Source organism: Polyodon spathula, chromosome 11, assembly GCF_017654505.1.
Source record: "Polyodon spathula isolate WHYD16114869_AA chromosome 11, ASM1765450v1, whole genome shotgun sequence".
NCBI classification, from domain to species: domain Eukaryota; kingdom Metazoa; phylum Chordata; class Actinopteri; order Acipenseriformes; family Polyodontidae; genus Polyodon; species Polyodon spathula.
In genome coordinates, this window is record NC_054544.1 from 39,090,008 (window position 1) to 39,110,187 (window position 20,180).

The 20,180-nt window shown below is 41.5% G+C and overlaps 2 protein-coding genes across 7 annotated transcripts in view; one reads left to right on the plus strand and one right to left on the minus strand.

The window, feature by feature from the left end:
- The window catches only part of zgc:194621 (uncharacterized protein LOC795037 homolog), a 17,250-nt gene extending 15,396 nt beyond the window's left edge, over positions 1 to 1,854 (minus strand). The window contains exon 1 of the mRNA XM_041263454.1: positions 1,750 to 1,854. Within this exon, the coding sequence (XP_041119388.1) occupies positions 1,750 to 1,838 (89 nt within the window). The 5' untranslated portion in view covers positions 1,839 to 1,854. The remainder of the gene's footprint in view (positions 1 to 1,749) is intronic.
- The window catches only part of LOC121322895 (polyhomeotic-like protein 3), a 26,682-nt gene extending 7,378 nt beyond the window's left edge, over positions 1 to 19,304 (plus strand). For 2 of the 6 annotated variants that reach the window (XM_041263448.1, XM_041263447.1), the window contains exons 3-15: positions 123 to 281; positions 1,861 to 1,938; positions 5,807 to 5,974; positions 7,493 to 7,585; positions 8,103 to 8,352; positions 8,558 to 9,411; positions 11,703 to 11,853; positions 12,780 to 13,069; positions 14,581 to 14,731; positions 15,053 to 15,167; positions 16,881 to 17,019; positions 17,947 to 18,184; positions 18,652 to 19,304. In XM_041263448.1, the coding sequence (XP_041119382.1) occupies positions 123 to 281; positions 1,861 to 1,938; positions 5,807 to 5,974; positions 7,493 to 7,585; positions 8,103 to 8,352; positions 8,558 to 9,411; positions 11,703 to 11,853; positions 12,780 to 13,069; positions 14,581 to 14,731; positions 15,053 to 15,167; positions 16,881 to 17,019; positions 17,947 to 18,184; positions 18,652 to 18,806 (2,841 nt within the window). In that variant the 3' untranslated portion in view covers positions 18,807 to 19,304. The other 4 variants (XM_041263451.1, XM_041263449.1, XM_041263452.1 and 1 more) reach the window with 4 other exon arrangements.
- The last annotated feature ends 876 nt before the right edge of the window (positions 19,305 to 20,180 follow it).

Sequence of the window (20,180 nt, forward strand, 5' to 3'; positions counted from 1 at the left end):
CCCACCTAGAATATCTTGTAGTTTATCAAAACCAGCTTTCCCGCTTCTGTGTCAGAAGTGGCATCTCTTACTGCAGTTGCTTGGCAGCTAATAAGTGGCTGGTGTTGCTTGCACTCCCGCAGGTGATCCAGCAGGCCATCCACCAGCCCCCCAGCATGGCAGCTCAGTACCTGCAGCAAATGTACGCCGCGCAGCAGCAACACCTGATGCTCCGGACAGCTGCACTGCAGCAGCAGCACCTCAGCAGCAGCCAGTTTCAGAGCCTAGCAGCTGTACAGCAGGTGGGGAACTTTCATGCAGCTCAGAGGATGGGCGGGCATGCTTTCCCAACGTGATATACAGTGTCAGTTAAGCCATCACTGTTAAACCAACATACATCTGTCAGGCATTGTTTACAGGCTTTCATCTAATAAGTCCTTGTTATTCAGATTTGTATATCATTTTCAGTTTCAGTCATCACATCCTGGTCACTTTCTAAAAGTCTAAAGCACCCTTGTGGTGAATAAAGCTTAATGAAGCTTGATTAAAATGACAGACTGTTACTAACTAAAGCTGGACTAAGGTCACTAACTAAACTGGGTGCTTACACTGATATTCATATTTGTGCTAAAAGCATACTGATTATTGGTTAATAGCGTAGCATTGATATAAATGTAGCTACACAGCATTACTGAAGAGTTGTGTTTACTAAGGGCCCTGTAACAAAGACGGCCGAAGTGGGCGGCGTCAGAACCAGGAACAGGAATGAAATACACAAACACAGGACGGACGTGAAATGATGATGGCACTTGCTTGCGCTGGTTTATTGAAAAATAAAATGGTTGAACAAACAAACAGAAACAGGACACGGCACTGGTAGCCAAAATAACCAGACAAACAAAATCGGGCTAATACTAAACAAAAATACGGTGAGCAGATCGACAAACAAACATGGTGAGTTAAATAAACAAGTATCGTGCTAGTCCCACCAGCACGCAATAGCAATTGAAATTGTAACTCTCCAACTCTCTCCCTTTCTACACTCACCGAACACCCAACCCCGAGTGGGTGAAAACATGCTGTTTTTATGCAGCTGTACCAAGACTTGATTGCTAATCAATCAGTCAATTGGAGTCTCGGTACAACTGCATGTGAATTAATAAAGTGCAATTCCCCGTGCTCACATATTACTTTTTACTTGCACGTCAAGTGCTGTGCAATCCTCGTGCCTAAATAAAAATATACATTTTAAACACTCGTGTTACACAGACCCGTTTATATCCCGTGTACCAATGACTATACACCAACATTAACACACAACATATAACAGAAAATATACACAGGGGCGGGCACTTCGTCACAGGGCCCCTAGACCTCAGAATCACCAAAGCATAAAATGTACTTCCTTTATGCATTTGAAGTGTTACAAAAACACCAGGGCACCTGACACCAGGGTCGGCAGCTTGTGCAAACTGTAGAAGAAGCTGTGACACTCGGAACATTTTTTTTTTGTACTGCTTTCTCTCTGCAGATGGAAAGAAAGCCTAAAAAACATCAGATGCGCTGCAAGCTTAATAAACAAAAGGGTCAAACTGTAGAACAAACAAGTAATACGTTGTATACAGTGTGAGGCAGAAGCCAGAATTAACTGAGCGCTGGTTACATGCAGGCGAGATCACTTCAATCAAAAGCCACAGGCATTTTAGTTTTTTATGTTGTTTGTTTTTGCTTTTGGATAGGTGGTTAGTTGTCGTTATATTTACCACTTACTTGTAGACACAGTAATTGATGTATTTAGCGAAGTCTTGCACGCTGTCACACATTTGTATCGCCCTGATTGTGTTTGGCTGCGTTGACATGTCATGTGTGCTTCATTCTCAGGCGACGCTGTCAGGAGGAAGGCAGTCCTCTTCCCCCACTGCGAGTGTCACACAGCAATCAAGTGTCTCACAGCCTTCGGTGGGTAGTCCTTCAGCCACTATGTGTTTGTATCTCCCTTCGCACTGCTGCAGCAAGGGTTTCACACAACATGAGGAAATGACAGCAGAGATCTTTCTGAACAGAATATAAATACGTTCTCAGTCTGTAAACTGTCAAGTTCGCGGCCTATTAAAATATGGACAAAGATCTTTGGGTAAGTGATCATTACAGTAGGTACTATACATGCACATGATCCTATGTATGTTTTTAAGTAAGCTTTTTTGCTACTAGTGCTCCTGCAAAATAAAACCCAGAAATATTTGCAGGGCCAGTTCACAAAATAGTACTTCCTGTTTCATAAAAAAAAAAAATTTTTAAGCCAGTCTCTATAAATTAAGTACAGTATCTGAAAGCATCCTTAATTAAATATTACATATCACATGATGACAAAGACTTCAACTTTCTTTTTAGTACTTCTATCTATCTATCTATCTATCTATGTCGTTTGGTTTGAGTGTTTAAAGTAATGGATGATATCACCTGTGTCCTCTGCATCTTTCTTTACTCACCTGTTTCTTTTTTAGACTTATACACTCAATCATGAATTCAAAGGTAAAACTAAATTGACTTCTGACTTCTTATTTGTAGTTTTGAAATATGAACCGTTTTCTGTCTAGAACACCGTTTATAGGAATTATTATGACTGTACTGTAAAACCTTGATTATCTAAACTCTGAAAATTTGAAACAGACATCAACAATGACATTTACTGTGTGATCGAAAAACATGTCGTAAATCATCTTATACTGTTATCTAAACAGCCCCTTGGCAACATGTCTCGTTGTGTGCAGTGTTCTTCTACCTTGTTGTCATGGAAAAAGCTCTATTTAGACCTCAATCTCTAGTATTTAGAGAAAAGTGTAGTAGTGAAGGTTTTATATTTAAAGGTAAAGTTGAATGATGTTTCTTGATTGGGAAAGTCAAAGAATTTTACAGTTGTAATTGATTATCTGAACAGTTTGATTATCGAAACACTTAGAGGTTTAACTGTATTGGTAAAGTAATTGCATTAACACAGTGATAAGGATGTCTAGACAGTTGCTAGCATGCCAATGATTTGTAAATTAAGTGGCTTATGTTGAAATAAATTCGGAGTGAATGTTTCGATATCATTTCCTAAGAGAGATGCAGTTCTAAGATGATACATCAGGGACTGTCAGTTAACCACAGTGTGGGTCGTTATTTGAGTATTTTTTGAGTCAGCAGCTGTGTGTATCATCATTAAACCGATCCACGTTCTGCTTTCTTGTAAAAGAAAAAAAAAACAGTTTGAAGCTCCTGAAAGATTGTGATTCTATTAACAGATAACGGTATTGCTTCAGTTATACTTGCTCTGACTAAGTACATGATCTGACAGCTTCCCACTTGTAACTTCAACAGACTTAACCTCTGAATTCCAAGACGAGATGACAGCGATTACTAAATTTAAGATCATTTCTTGCCTTTAACAACTTAAGTTGGGAGCTCGTGGTGCAGTGGATTGATGCACTAGCTGTTCCACTTAGGCTTTTGGGTCCTCACTGTACAGTAATCCACATCCCAAATAATCTTACACCTTCTCAAAGAAGACTAAAGCTTTATTTAGTTTTATAGTGCAAATACAATACCTTTAGGGCTTTACAATGCTTGCCTGTGCTTTACCATGTTTTCACTATGCTTTATTACACTTTGCTGTGTTTTTAATATTGGAAACATTTATAAAGCTCACTGCTCTACAGGTACAGGTAAGCCAAGCCGAACCCTTTATTTTTGTAGATACAGTGCCTAGAAAGTCTACACCCCCTTGAACTTTTTTTACATTTTGTTGTGTCAGTGCCTCAAAGAGTTTCATGCATTTAAATGAGGATTTTTTTCCCACTTATCTACACACCATACTCCACAATGTTAAGGGAAAAAAAGGTTTTATTGAGAAAAGATTATATATAAAAAATACATAACTGAAAGATCATAATTGGAGAAGTCTCCACCCCCCTGAGTTAATACTTGGTAGAAGCACCTTTGGCAGCAATTACAGCTGTGAGTCTGTTGGGATAGGTCTCTACCAACTTTGCACACCTTAGGTTTGGCAATATTTAACCATTCTTCTTTACAAAACTATTCAAGCTCTGTCAAGTTCCTTGGGGAGCGTTGATGAAGAGCAATTTTCAAGTCATGCCGCAAATTTTCGATTGGTTTTGGATCGGGGCTCTGACTGGGCCACTCAAGGATATTTACCTTTTTGTTCCTTAGCCACTCCAGTGTGGGTTTGGCTGTGTGCTTTGGGTCATTGTCATGCTGAAAGGCGAACTTCCGTCCCAGTTTCAGCTTTCTTGCAAATGACTTCTCTACTTTGCTTCATTCATTTTCCCTTCTATCCTGACAAGTGCCCCAGTCCCTGCTGATGAGAAACATCCCCATAATATGATTCCACAGTAGGGATGGTGTTCTTTCTGTGATGCGCTGTGTTGGGTTTGCACCAAACATAATGCTTTGCATTTAGGCCAAAAAGTTCCATTTTTGTTTCGTCAGACCATAAAACTTTTTGCCACATGGCTACAGAATCTCCTGAGTGTTTTTTTGCATACTTCAAATAGGATTCAAGGTGGGCTTTCTTGAGTAATGGCTTCCTTCTTGCCACCCTACCATACAGGCCAGATTTGTGGAGTGCGTGGGATATTGTTGTCACATACACACTATGACCAGTCTTGGCCATAAAAGCCTGTAGGGCTCTTGCAAAGTTGCCATTGTCCCCTTGGTAGCCTCTTTGATCAGTCTCCTTCTTGCTCATCATCCAGTTTGGAGGGACTGCTTGGAGGGACTGTTCTAGGCAGGGTCTTGGTGAAGCCATACACCTTCCACTTCTTAATAATCGTCTTGTGTGCTCCAAGGGATGTTCAAGGACTTTGATATATTTTTATACCCATCCCCTAATCTGTGCCTTTCAAGAACTTTGTCCCTGAGTTATTTTGAAAGTGCCTTGGTGCTCATGGTTTGAAAGGCACTACCCATCAGAGGGAACCTACAGGAACTGCTGCATTTATCCTGAAATGATGTGAATCACTACAGTTTAACACAGGTGTAGGCCACTTAACTTGGTATGTGATTTTGAAGGCGATTGGTTACACCTGAGCTAATTTAGGATTGCTATTACAAGGGGGGTGAACACTTATCCAATCAAGCTGTTTCAGTTTTTATTTTTAATTCATTTTCTACAAATGTCTAGAATATTTTTTTCACTTGGAAGTTGTGGGGTAGGATGTGTAGATAAATGAAAAAAAAAAAATGATAAATGAAAAAAAAAAAACTATTTTAATGCATTTTAATTCCAGGCTATAAGGTGACAAAAGGTGAACATTTTACAAGGGGGTGTAGTATGTATTAATCAACCAATCAAAGAGACACTTATATTAGTGTTGGCACATATTGAAGCATAAGGATAGAAACTGCTACAGCTTTTAGCTGACTGATCATACTGTTACAAGTCAATTCAATACTTTGTTGCATGTCACTGTCAGTGTCCCACAGGCTTCAGTGCACAGCTTAGCGCTAACATGCTTTCCCACCTCACTTCAGAAAGATATCCTTGTAGACTTTTAAGAAGCAATAATTAATAAGCAAGGCAAACAACAATCTAACCAGAAACAGTAACAGAGAACCATACAGTACACGCATAACAGAATATCGAACAGAAATTATATAACGGAAATGTAGCTTACAGAAAATTGGACTAAATGAAAGCCTAGTTACCTGGCTGTGAGCTTCAGAACGCACCACCTTGCTTCTAGCAACATTGAAGTGGTTTGTTCCTGCCGGCTCACCAAGCAGAGCTCCCTGGCTGTATCACAGTCCCGGTGTTGTGTCTCTGCAGATCAATCTCTCCACGTCTCCAGTGGCGCAGCTGATCAGCCGGAGTCAGACCTCCAGCGTGGCGGGCAGCGGCGGGGGGGGAGCCCTCGGACAGCAGTCCATGCTCCTGGGGAACAGCTCCCCCACCCTGACCACCAGCCAGGCTCAAATGTACCTGCGCGCTCAGATGGTAAGAAGGGACACCAAGGAGGCCTTCCGCAAACGCAGAGCTGCTTATAAGAAAACCACACCGCCGGCAACTCTGTAAAACACATGCTGCAAGCTTTTGAAAATGCACAGATTGTACTGGGCCCTCTTTTGTCAGGGACTGTTTAGAAATGTTCTGATTTTGGTATTTCATCAGCAGGGCCTCCGATTATCCAATACAAATGGAGTTCATTAAATGTAGAATTTGTAATCGGTTTAATTTAGGGATGACTGTTTTTTTCCAGGCTGCGTGGTGTCCTGGGATTTTCTTGTATTTCACAACTGTAGTATACAGGATGTCCCCACTCAAAAAAATCTTGTTCAAATGCACTGCTTTGAGGAGTAGAGTATAAACGAAAAGGTATTTAAGGTTTCATTTGATTAGCTATGGCTTGTGCCAGGGGAGGTATATATTGTTCACATTTACCTCTCAGACTGTACTTACAGGATACTTAAAAATTGAAATGGTCATATACTAATCTTTGTAGTTATTTTGCTTATCTGTTTTTCTGGTCTAGTTTACAAGCAATAAAAACAGATGGCTTATTGTGTCACAGTTGTGTCCAGACATTTGAAACTATTGGACAGTTTAATTAAAATAAATAAATAAATAAATAGTTAAAATGTGAAGAAAGTACAGTTTAGTTTTGAATGATTTTAAATTGAAGTAAAACATCTATTCCTGGGTGGTTGGTGGATTATTCACAGAGTTGAATTTCCTTTCCTTTTTGCAGTACATTAAAGTATTTCAAAATTTAGGAACGGCCTGCTTTTCTGGCTTCCATAAACACAATGTTTGTTTTGTCTTTGATAGAAGTAATATTTTAAATTAATAATATAAATGTTTACTTCATGTGTGCTGCTGCTGTACTGTAGATCAGAGTTTGGCATATCCTTCCACGTGCACGTCCTACATCTAATGGCAAGAAAAACTGCTTCGCTTAGCAGGACTGACAGGAAATAGAATGCCAAAGATGACATTTATAAGAGGTTGTGCCACCGCACATAAGCATAGTCACTTCTGGTAGACTAATAAATACATCTTAATATTGTTTCGTTACTGTGACGAATTAGTTCTAGTGGGGATGTGCAAATAATCAATCTGAATAATATAGCAATAATCATTAATTACTGGTGAATATAAAATGTCTTACATTTCCTGAAATAGGGTAAAATTGCTAAAGCTAAGAAAACCAATAATTTATACAATTAGGCATTCTATCAAGAGGCCCTGCAGTATAAACCACAAGGGCAGAGACTGTCGCTGATGTAAAAACGAACCCGTCATTATAGAAGAATATTATTACTTTCTATTATTAAGAATTATTTGCAGAATGGACAAAATGTCTAGTTTCTGAAACTCTTAAGAAGTTTTAAATACATTTTGGGTTTATTCAGCACATTTTAAATACATTTGCTTAGCCATTGTTGCTGCCTTTCCTGCCTGTATTCCCCAGCTCTCTTCTCTCTTTCTCTCCCCCCTCTCCCTCTTGTGTGTCAGCTCATTCTCACTCCCTCTGCCACTGTAGCTGCTGTCCAGCCAGATATTCCTGTACTTTCTTCTACATCCAGCTCCCAGACTACAGCTACCCAGGTGAGCCAGACCTGGGTTCAAACAGCAGCTTCAGAGTCAACATGCAGGCTTGAGGGTTTGTAGTTCTAGTAAACTGAAACCCAAAACAGTAATACCAGACCAGCTACAGGGGCTGCATTTACTAAACGTACAAGATCGTGTCATCATTACAAAATGAGTTGAGTTAATGTCATGGAGGAGCTTTATTGGAAACAATAATGAAATAAAAAAGCAGCTCCCTTAAAACAGATGACCAATCCCTGATAGACACCTTTTGCTGGTTGATGGGATTCACAAGTGGCTCACTTGGTAGAGGCTTGACAGCGAGTCGTGTAGTCAGGGAGGTCAATCATTAAAAGGGGGGGGTGCCCACTGCAGAGAACACGCTAATATAAAATTAAAAAAATATTTAGGTCAAACTGAAACTCTGAAGATAGTCTTTTCATTCTTGTAGACATGGCTGAACCCTTGTGTGCTTCAGTTCAGGAGTATAAGAATGTCATACTGCTGCAATGCTCATTGACTTGATATCTTTTAGATTCAGAACTTGACCCTGCGTCCACACCAACCCAGCACCATCACTTCCCCCCAAAGCGTGCCCCTTAAAGCCACCACCCAGGGGCAGCCTCTGGCAGTGGCCCACCCCAAGATGTCCTTGTGCCCCCTAAAGCCCAACCAGCAGCCGGAGCCCCTCATGGAAGGCAACAAGAAGGGGGAGAACCCCACCACCGAACCCAAGCCCACCACCCTCACCCGCCCGCCCGGAGCCCACCAGCTCATAGCACCAGGTACAGCAGCCACACGTGAGACACGTACAAACTGAGCCGTTTCTTGGAAAATGAAATGCTTAGCAAGAAGTTTCAGTTTATTAAAGAGTAATTTGCTTCAAATGTCAAAGTGATTACCTTTTTTACATTCCCCTTACTATTTTAAAGTTTTTAAGCATTAGTTACTACGCTGCATTTATCGCTAGTGTTTTTGTCTCTGTTTCAGCCCCATATCCTCTTATCAAACATCAGCCCCTCCCTGTTCACGCTGCTCAACCACAGAAAGGGCCAACCCACCAGCTGATCATCCAACAGCAGCCACCACCCTCCCACCAAGTTCAACCAATTGCACTCCAGGTCTTTCGTCAAGAGGCTCCGTCTCCCTCCTTGGCAATCCAGACCCAGGTTCCTCCCCCCACTACAATCTCTGTCCAGTCACAGCACTGCACTTCCATCACAGCCACTGCCCTGCCCCTGACCTCATCCCCTGGCCAATCACAGCCAGTGCAGCAGCAAACAGTCGTGGTTTCACCTCCGCCTACTCAGTCCCCCACCAGTCAATCGCCTACCATAGTGATCCAGCCCCAAGCACTTATCCAATCACAGCCTCACGCTCTGGTCTCTGCTCCTGTGCAGTTAGGCCCCGCCCACTCCCCCATTCTAAGCACAGCCCAGGTAATACAGCCCCACCTTCCTTCTGTGACTTCCCCGATAGCTCACATTGTCCCCCTTCCTTACACCACTCTTATTTCACCATCCATCAACTTCCCTCCCCAGCCACCACATCAGCAGCAGCCTCCTCCCCCTCAGGCCTCCCTGGGCCCCATGTCCTCACCGCCTCCTCCTCTACCCCAGCTGTCCCACACTCCCCCTGCCCAGCTCCAGCCACTCCCCTTGCAATCGGTTCAGGCCTTGGCAGTGCAGTCGGAGATCCTGAACCCTGGGCAGATGCTTGTGTCAGAGGAAGAGCTGCCGGCAGCCGAGGCCTTGGTCCAAATGCCCTACCAGGGGCTGCCCCCTCCCCAGACTGTAGCCGTGAACCTGCAAGTGCAGCATCCCACCCCCATGGAGGCTCCAGGGGTAAGACCTTCAGGGCATTTCATTTTTGCATTGGATAGAAACACTCAGCTATTTAGTGTTTTTTTTTTTTGTCCTGTCATTGAATCTCTTAAGAATTTAAAGAAAAAGTTACATCAACATTAAGATTATTTCATGTTCGATTATCGTCTCGTTCACAGGAACTACATATTCTACGTCCTCCAATTGACAGTGTTTATGCTTTGGGGGGGGGGGTTTGAACTTTGCCCCTCACACATTCTTCAATAAAAAGATCTTAAAGAGGTTCTTGCGAATTAAATAATTCATAAATATTTTGGGACTCACATGTTTTCAAAGACGCACGTGTGTGTGTGTGTATATATATATATATATATATATATATATATATATATATACAGTACTGTGCAAAAGTTTTAGGCAAGTGTGAAAAAATGCTGTAAAGTATGAATGCTTTCAAAAATAGACATGTTAATAGTTTATATTTATCAATTAACAAAATGCAAAGTGAGTGAACAGAAGATTAATCTACATCAAATCAATATTTGGTATGACCACCCTTTGCCTTCAAAACAGCATCAATTCTTCTAGGTACACTTGCGCACAGTTTTTGAAGGAACTTGGCAGGTAGGTTGGCCCAAACATCTTGGAGAACTAACCACAGTTCTCCTGTGGATTTAGGCAGCCTCAGTTGCTTCTCTCTCTTCATGTAATCCCAGACAAACTCGATGATGTTGAGATCAGGGCTCTGTGGGGGCTGTACCATCACTTCCAGGACTCCTTGTTCTTCTTTACGCTGAAGATAGTTCTTAATGACTTTTGCTGTATGTTTGGGATTGTTGTCATGCTGCAGAATAAATTTGGGGCCAATCAGATGCCTCCCTGATGGTGTTGCATGATGGATAAGTATCTGCCTGTACTTCTCAGCAGTGAGGAGACCATACATTCTGACCAAATCCCCAACTCCATTTGCAGAAATGCAGCCATAAACTTGCAAGGAACCTCCACCATGCTTCACTGTTAAGTTGAGTCGCTTGGCCTTGTTTCCATGTCTGAGGTATGGCTTTTTGGCCTGAAGGCCACTTCTGACCCGACTTCTCCGGACAGTAAATGGGTGTACCAGGGTCCCACTGTTTTCTGCCGATTCTGAGCTGATGGCATTGCTGGACATCTTCCGATTGCGAAGGGTAGTAAGCATGATGTGTCTTTCATATGCTGCAGTAAGTTTCCTTGGCCGACCACTGCGTCTACGGTCCTCAGCATTGCCCATTTCTTTGTGTTTCTTCAAAAGAGCTTGGACAGCACATCTGGAAACCCCTGTCTGCCTTGAAATTTCTGCCTGGGAGAGACCTTGCTGATGCAGTATAACTACCTTGTGTCTTGTTGCTGTGCTCAGTCTTGCCATGGTGTATGACTTTTGACAGTAAACTGTCTTCAGCAACCTCACCTTGTTAGCTGAGTTTGGCTGTTCCTCACCCAGTTTTATTCCTCCTACACAGCTGTTTCTGTTTCAGTTAATGACTGTGTTTCAACCTTCATATTGAATTGATGATCATTAGCACCTGTTTGGTATAACTGTTTAATCATACACCTGACTATATGCCTACAAAGTCCCTGACTTTGTGCAAGTGTACCTAGAAGAATTGATGCTGTTTTGAAGGCAAAGGGTGGTCACACCAAATATGGATTTGATTTAGATTTTTCTTCTGTTCACTCACTTTGCATTTAATTAATTGATAAATATAATCTATTAACATGTCTATTTTTGAAAGCAATCTTACTTTACAGCATACCTGCCTAAAACTATTGCACAGTACTGTGTGTATGTATGTGTGTATATATATATATATATATTTATATTTATATATATATATATATATACTTATATATTTTTATTATATTTTTTATTCTCTATATATATGTTTGAAGGCCTTACTTTCAGGTAGGAGAGTACATTTTCAACGCCTAGCTGCTAGCTGCTTCCTCAATTGACTGACATGCTTTGCAGCCAGTAATGTGTTTTTATCTGAAGATATTGCTAAGGTAAAATGACCTAAGAAGTAAAAGCATAACAGATTACCTGAAAATATGGCATAGATAGCTCTCAGTGTGGTACCAGATTTATGTATTTTTAATTAAAATACATGTGCTTCTTTTCAAACATATTAGAAGTACAGGAGAGGTGAGATTATTCCATTACCGGTATGTTTAAAATGGACGTGTGTGTTTGTTGCTGTTTGATTATGTCTCTGGGCACTGATTTGTGGCTCCTCTCGTTCCATGTATGGGGGTGTGGTGGGGGTCGGGTTAAGCAGGTCTACCGGGTGGAGGGGATGTGTGAAGAGATGAGAGAAGACGGGGAGGAGTGTCTACCTGGGAACAGAACTCCAACACCTCCTGCTCTGTCACCCCCTGCTGGTCATGTCGGGGACTGCGAGGAGAGCTCCACTCAAGATGTCTCAACAGGTAAATATAAAGGAAATGGCAGCAAATTGAGGGATTGAGATATCTTTTTTGTGGATTTTATGATGCTGCTTTTCAAAGCTACTTCTTTTGTTTTACAAACACAGTAGTAATCGACACACTATAGTGCTGTTTAACAAATACTAAACGAAACAAAAAATTCAGTAACCAACATTTTGACTAGGAAGTCATTTTCAGTGTCTTCACAAAAAGTCTGATTTTAGTTTCTTTTAGTATTTCTTTAGACAGAGTTGTAAACATGCCATTCAAGGGCATTTTATCTTAGCAGTGTTTTTTAAGTTCAGCGTTCACCTGTATTTCTATTGTTGTTTCTGTATCTATCATAATTTGTCATGCTTACTATTCCAACAAAAATGGCTTTTGATTAGACTGGGCTGATTGTGAGGATGTGAGATGGGGAAGCAGATTTGTGTTCTACAGGCTTCAGTGCACAGTGCTGCATCTGTGGGCGTTGGTGCAGCACGAATGCCTCACTTCCTCATAGTCAGCCTAGAGTAGACTTTTAGATTGCAAGATTGTCCTTCAGGTATAGTAAGTAGGCATGGCAAATCATGATGTAAGCAGAAACAATGATGGATAATCATAGGGAACAACCTGCCATGATAGACTTTTAAATAAGTAAAAAGCAAAATATTAATAATCTCTTTAATAATAACTACAGGCTGCCTCAAGTAACTCTTTATTCTACTTTAATGTAGTCAATGAGATGTTTCTCCAAGCTGGACCTGTAACAAGATTTGGATTCCCAGTGAAAGTGAATGGCAGAAGGGGTCACATAAACCTAATCTTAAAGACAGTTTTACCCCACACTTAATCCTAACCTTAAACCAAAATAAATGATCCAGATTTTCTTTCCTAATGAACAGCTGAGTGACTCCCTTCCCTCACTTTCTTTCTCTTCCCCCCAGGTCTGCCTGGACCTCCGTGTGTGAACACCTCAAGCAACACCTCTGTGATCAGATCCTCCTCGGACCCCTCCTACATCAACAGCTCCCCCCCTCCTCCTCTTCCTCCTCCCCCTCCCCCTCCTCCTCCTCCTCCTCCTCCTCCTCTCCCCCCTACTCTCCTGCCTGCTGTGGTCACAAGCCCCAGCAAACCTGTCCCAGAGAACAAGCTTCCACAGGCGATTGTCAAACCACACATCCTCACCCACCTCATCGAGGGCTTTGTCATCCAGGAGGGGCTCGAGCCATTCCCGGTACGTCCACTAGAGGGAGATATCACTGAGCTGCAACTGCTGCAGGAAAAAATACAAGAGCCAGTCAAATTGACCATTAAAATATGGTTGAATTCATACAACTTTTTTCAAATGTTTTGCAATTTTTGTTTTAATGTGCAAAAAAAGGGTATTACTTAAAAAGGCCTACAACTGTAACTGACTATATTTATGTTACTATATAATAATCTTTATTTTTATATAGCGCCTTTCATAGTGGACCACCCTCAAAAAGCGCTTTACAGCATACGAGACTAGGGTGTGTGAACTATGCATCAGCTGCAGAGTCACTTACAGCAAGGTCTCACCTGAAAGACGGAGCACAAGGAGGTTAAGTGACTTGCTCAGGGTCACACAACGAGTCAGTGGCTGAGCTAACTGGGGACCTCCTGGTTACAAGCCTGTTTCTTTTACCACTGGACCACTCAGCCTCAAAGTATTACTGTGATCTTTAGCAGTCACTAAGTAGGCTACATCAGTCTGTGAATACTAATTGGCAATACTTAGCGATGCTTCTGAGTGCCTGTGGTAACAGTTCAGTCATATGCTTGCAAATATTTTGTTGATGGGAAATGAGATTATGCAATGTTCATGGATCCTATGACTTTTAGTTATATTCTGCCAATAAAATACTTGTCATCTTGGCTTAGTTATTACATTTTATTCAGATTTTATGATAGAGTTTATGGAAATGATTGTAGGAAATGAATATCAAATGCCTGGTTCATTACCAGAAATAACCGATGAAAACATACATTTTGCCAGTGTTGCCCAAAACTCTGTTGGAGTGACATTGCATGATCACAATGAGACAGTGAGGTTTGGAAGTGGAACGTGTGCATCAGGCATTGACCTGATAGAATCCACCTCACTGATTCTGTGTGTATGACTACTGGACAGGATTCTCCTTTGAGGCATGTTTGATTAACTTCAACACCTCAATAGTGCTCAATAGTCCCTTCTCAGAAATCCCTTAGTCACTTGGTCATGACCCAGTGGGCTTCCCCCTATATTTTAGTATACAGTATAATGACAAGTATCTGGACTAATGGGGGAATATTGACCCACACGCTGAAAGCAACCAGAGTGCATTGCAAACAGAAAATTGCTGTAAACACGTAACACTGCATGTTGTATTGGGACCAAGCAGCGGTCCGGTTAGTTGACGATCAGGTTAATAGACTTTGGGATAATCAACTCTGTACTGTACTTGCAAGCAGTTCCACTCCTGCTATTGCTGAAGAAGTTATAGTCACGTTCTCAAACAAAAATGATAAGCCTGATAAGAATTTGCTGGAAAAACTTGTATGTAACTGTACAGCTTTATTGTTTCACAATCTTGTCATTATTTGACTGTAAAGTGACGGACAACCTTTTATAAAGTATATAATAAAAGATTTGAAAGGTTCAAAGGCATTGTCACGAATACCCTGAGCGGTATTGATGGGTTAATTCTGGTCTGAACTGCGGCTTGTTGTTTTGTTTTGTCACAGGTAAGTCGTTCTTCCCTCTTGACTGAGAAGAAAGGGAAGGAGTGTGAGCAGCAGGTGATGGAACCCAACAGTGAGGAGCCACAGTCCATGATGGAGACCGAAGAGCCAGAACACTCCACAGACAGTGACATGGATGACATCATCGCTGAGGGTTTGTACCTTTCATCAGGACCAGTGCAAGACTGGAAGGGATACCTCATAACATCTGCATGTTAGGCTATAGGTTTTTATAGGAAAAGCCATCCGATCCCCTCTTCAGGGTTAAGTATAAGATAATCTATGCTGAGTTTAGTATAAAAGGATGATAGAAAAAGCACAGAGTTTTGGACACAGTTATTATGATTTTATTATACATCTCAATAACTAGATTGAGCAAATAGCCAAAGGGGGCTATTGGGCACATTTCTACCCTGTCCGTGCAGCACATTGCTTGCTTAAAATCATATTCATATGGTTCTGTTCTTTTTCATAGGGGTAATGGAGGAAACTGTGACAGAGCTGCTGAAATGCGAGTTCTGTAGGAAGATGGGATATGCACACAAATTCCTGAGGTCAAAACGATTCTGCTCCAAGTCATGTGCCAAAAGGTACAAATATGAATTTGTTAATTTTGTTATAGTTGAGTTGTATTTCATTATTTATTTATTCATTTACTGTAAAGTCACCAGAGACCACTGCTGTTGTGCAAAGACACATTGTTAAATCTAGGTGACGAAAGTCCACCCAAGGCTAATCTTTAGTTCTATTAAGTAGTTAATGCAACACTTCTAGAAGCAGTGCTGGTAGTCCTGGAAGATTCCAGATCTGGCGTAAATTATCTTTCCACATCAGCAGAGCAAAGTGGCACAGTAACTTAATTATTCACCTTCAATCATTAATTTTGCTGCTAGCCTTTGCCTTTGCACTTGCTTCAGCGTAAGACCTGATTACTTATTTAACCCACTTAGCAGCACCACTAAATGCATTTCCCGATACTGAATTATTTTCTCTCATGCATTTCTGATAAATCTCACCACAAGGTGTAGTCTAATAGGGTCAGCCCAAACCGTTTTGTTTATTTCTTTTAAGCAGTAAAAGATGTGCTTCCTGTATTCTGTGGTGGAGGCAGTGTTAACCACAGCAGAAACAGAAACATGTACAGTAGAGTGTGGAGCCAGGCTGCTGCAGCTCTCCAGACTGCTACAGTTCTTCAGGGTGCTACAGCTCTCCAGGGTGCTACAGTTCACCAGGCTGCTACAGCTCGCCAGGCTGCTACAGCTCTCAGGGTGCTACAGCTCGCCAGGCTGCTACAGCTCGCCAGGCTGCTACAGCTCTCAGGGTGCTACAGCTCTCCAGGCTGCTACAGCTCTCCAGGGTGCTACAGCTCTCCAGGCTGCTACAGCTCTCAGGGTGCTACAGCTCGCCAGTCTGCTACAGCTCTCCAGGGTGCTACAGTTCACCAGGCTGCTACAGCTCGCCAGGCTGCTACAGCTCTCAGGGTGCTACAGCTCTCCAGGCTGCTACAGCTCTCCAGGGTGCTACAGCTCGCCAGGCTGCTACAGCTCTCCAGGGTGCTACAGCTCGCCAGGCTGCTACAGCTCACCAGGCTGCTACAGCTCACCAGGCTGCTACAGTTCTTCAGGCTACTACCACTCTAGACTCTCTCACTCACTTGTCTCCTGTCCCAACTCTGTGAAGTTTAAGGGGCTCAGAAATACTCAAATAACTTTAAGTCAATTCAACGACTTTCTTCCAATTGAAACATTTGTCACTGAGGTTTCTTTTAGCATGTTCTAAGTTTAGCATTGTTGACGGTTTAGTAAATGTGAGTTATGTGTTTACTGACTGACTGTGGCAGCGTTGAGTAAGTAAATGGAAAATGTCTGTACAGAAAAAGAAGCCAAAAAATCACAGCCAAGTGGCACATCCCTACTGTTCAATTTTCAAACCAACTCACTTCAGAATATATTTGTTTTTTGCTGGAATATTTTCTTGGTAAATATGGATCTAAGCTGAAACAATAAAAGGGGATGGCAAAGGACACACCTTATAACAGCATATTAAACAGGAAAGACAATAAATAATATGAAAATGTAGATGATATAACTTATCCCTTTAAGGCTCCATCTAGAGGCAGTCTGACTTTCTCTGTATTATTATACTGGTTACTCTCTTCCCAGTATAAGTCACAATCTATTGAAAACAACAGCAATTCAGAGCATCTCTTATTTAGCTAGCAGGCTGCCCATCAGTGCTTTCTGTGTGAACACACATTGTACAGTGTTACATATCCTGTGTGTTTTCTGTTCTTCCTTTTCCAGGTTCAATGTTAGTTGCACTAAAAGAGTCAGCCTATTGAAAGCAGACAAGGGGGTCCGCTGGACTCGGAAGCCAGATGGGCGACGAGGGCGCCGACCCAGAGGGGCAGAGGGGGGGTCCAGGGAGCACTTTCTCCGACAGGTGGGTCTGCTGCAAACTGGGTTTGCTGGGGGAGGGTCGGGGGGGACGGACGACAATGATATTTAACCCTTTGCAGTCCATTTATTCAGCGCTTGTCAGGTGCGTCAGGTCCAATTTATTTTCGCACGTGCTTTTTGTTTTACGCGCGCTGTTTAAAAATATTTTTTTTTCAGACTAAAACAGGTTTAAAAGGCACTGAATCGCAAAAGGACACTCAGTACAGTATCTACAGCCAAGCCCCACCCCTTGTTCATTGTATTTTTTACATACCTCTTTATAGAGTGCATACTGATAAATCCTCACCTGATCACTCATTTTATCACCAAACTCCTCAATAATGTGATCCATGTGAACTCATTATTTTATTACTATAACATCTCCAAAAAGCTCTGCAAATGTCTGTGATATTCTTTGAGGGCTGGATGCAGAAGCAGCTAACTTTGTTATGTCCGTAGTGGATGGGGCTATGAGATATGCCCTTTTTTTTTCGCTTTCATTCAGCTCCTATCGGTCAGCTAGAGTCCCGTGCTTTATGTCTTTTTGATGATGTCAGACAGGGTCCGACATTGGATAGGAAAGAGAATGGTAATGTCGGACATGGTCCGACATAGGACTGCAAAGGGTTAAATATGCAATGCATCGGAGGCAGTACAGTTAGAATGCTTGTGTGCTTCTGTGTAAATATCAAGGTGTGTCTGCTGTCTTTCTTCTAATAATATGATACTCTGAATAACTCGCACTAAAAACCATGTTTCATTGCAGTTGGATAGTCGTGCTTCAGATATTTAAATTACTCGTGCTAAAGCCAGTCTTTGCCAACTTTGATTGGTAGATTATGCTTGGAATGCTTCCTTAAATAGGCTTAAAATTAGTTTTTATTGGAATTGGAAATGGAAAAGCCTGTTTATCTTCATTTATTTATTTTAGTTGCCAGCTACTTATCCCGCCATAGGTGGGATGCAACCAGCTCGCAGCCAGTCGCCTGAAGAAGACACAGTTCCTGTTGCCATGACAACACGGCTGCGGCGACAGAGTGAACAGGGGAGGGAGCGGGAGCTCAGAGTGAGACACCCGTCAGGCAGTAATGAGAGCCTGCCCTCTGTACAGTCCGATCCCACGCAGTGGACAGTCAATGAAGTCTGGGCCTTTATTTATGCTTTACCAGGTGACTTCTCATTTGTGGCTTCTTTGTTTTTAAATGTAATTTCTTACTGTGTTCACATGTCTCATGTCTAACACTACCGCCAGTTTGACCTCACAACACTACAAGTTTTATTTTCACCAGGATTTCTATGGAAGGCGACCTGGGTCAAAAACGTTATTTAGTACACGTTCTAATTCTTACATGTACTAATTTGGCCAATCAGATCGGTGAAAATGAAATGAGAACCAATGAATTTAAAGAAAGTAATACGTGTAATAAATTATCCAGTTTAAAGTCTATTCAAAGACAATTCATGGTTGTATATGGACTTGGCATTGGGTAAAGTCTAGTGAAAGATAGACAGACCCGGGCCCTCCCAAACAAGCATATACTTGTGATTTCAGGGCCTTAGAAATCGCTTTAATTCAGTAGTAATCCCATCTCAGTTCAGGTGCAGTGATCTGTAATGGCATGTCATCCTTCCACAGGCTGCCAGGACATTGCTGCTGAGTTCCGCGCCCAGGAGATTGACGGCCAGGCGCTGCTGCTTCTCAAGGAAGATCACTTGATGAGTGCCATGAATATCAAGCTGGGCCCAGCCCTGAAAATCTGCGCCCGTATCAACACTCTAAAGGAGCCCTAACAGGAAGTGGAACGGGAGCAAACAGACTTCTGTCGCTGTAGCGAAACACCACTAATCTGAACTTGGATCTCACCAGAGATACTGCACAGTACCTGCCAACAGTGTGAGGTGAACATCTGATATTCACTTCAGTGCCAACAGTGAGCAAGCATGTGTTTGAACTGGGAGAATAGAGAGCAATAAAGAGATTCTTTATTTAGCATGATGTGCCACAAAGCAGGAAACAAAAAAAATATATAGTAGCCCCTCCTCGCCCCAGAATGTGACATCAGAATTATACTCTAATGAAACTTCCCATATGAAGGAATTGGAAGAGCATTTGGCTTGTCCATGCAATGTCTGCAAGCTTTTTCCTGTTGCTGGTGTGCTGCTAGCATTTTAAGTGGCAGGTACATAACATTTATATTTCAGTAGACCATGACTGAATGTATTATATTAATATATCTGAATTTTTATGAAGGATTTTTGTAAAGAAAGAAAAAAAGTGTTTTTATGTGACTCAACATTTTTCTGTTGTTACTGCTGTCTAATTTAAGGAATGTACTATATGGTTTGTCTGAGGACCCTAAAGTTATTTTGCTGAATATTTGATGAATTAATAACTTTAAAAAAAAAAAATTTGAATACAAGAGGATGTAAATTACATACAGGAAGGATGTGAAAGAGGGAGGCATTTTTAGTGCTATATTTTTTTATTACCTGAATATGATACAGATTTTACCACAGAATGGTACGCAAGCACGAAACAGCCCCATGAAAGCAAACAAGGGGGCCAAACTGAGTTGTTCCATTTCAAAATAGCCAAAAAGCATACAAATCTAATATACTAATATGCCTATTTGAATTTAGTTTTCAGTATAAGAAGCTTTAGGTAGTCAGATTTCCTGGGGTACCCTTTCTGTAAAGTTACTATCGGGGTCGATACAATACCAGTGCTGTAAAATGCTCTAAAAAAAAAAGTTCCCTTCCTTGTTTTGAAGGAAATAACAAAATCACTAACAGGGATATGTTCTATAAGCTTGAACATGAATAATAGGAAAGACAAGAATATTGCTTGTTATCTTATAACAGATCTGCTGCCCCATGCAAAGAGCAGCTGATACCAGGGTAGCTTGGTATAGCAATCACACTCTTGTTTTAATGCTGTACAGTAGACATTCTTATCCAAGGTATTATTCACTTATCTTAGTGCTACTGATAATCTGTACCAAGAGGGCAAAATTCTTAATTAAAGTTAAGACATGCTTTGTTTATATTCCCAACTTCACATCATTCCTTCATAAATAAAGGCATCTTACATTATCTATGAAGCATGTAAATGAAGCTGTAAATCTACAAGGGGACTCTCTGGTTCCTGAAAGTGTGTGTGTGTGT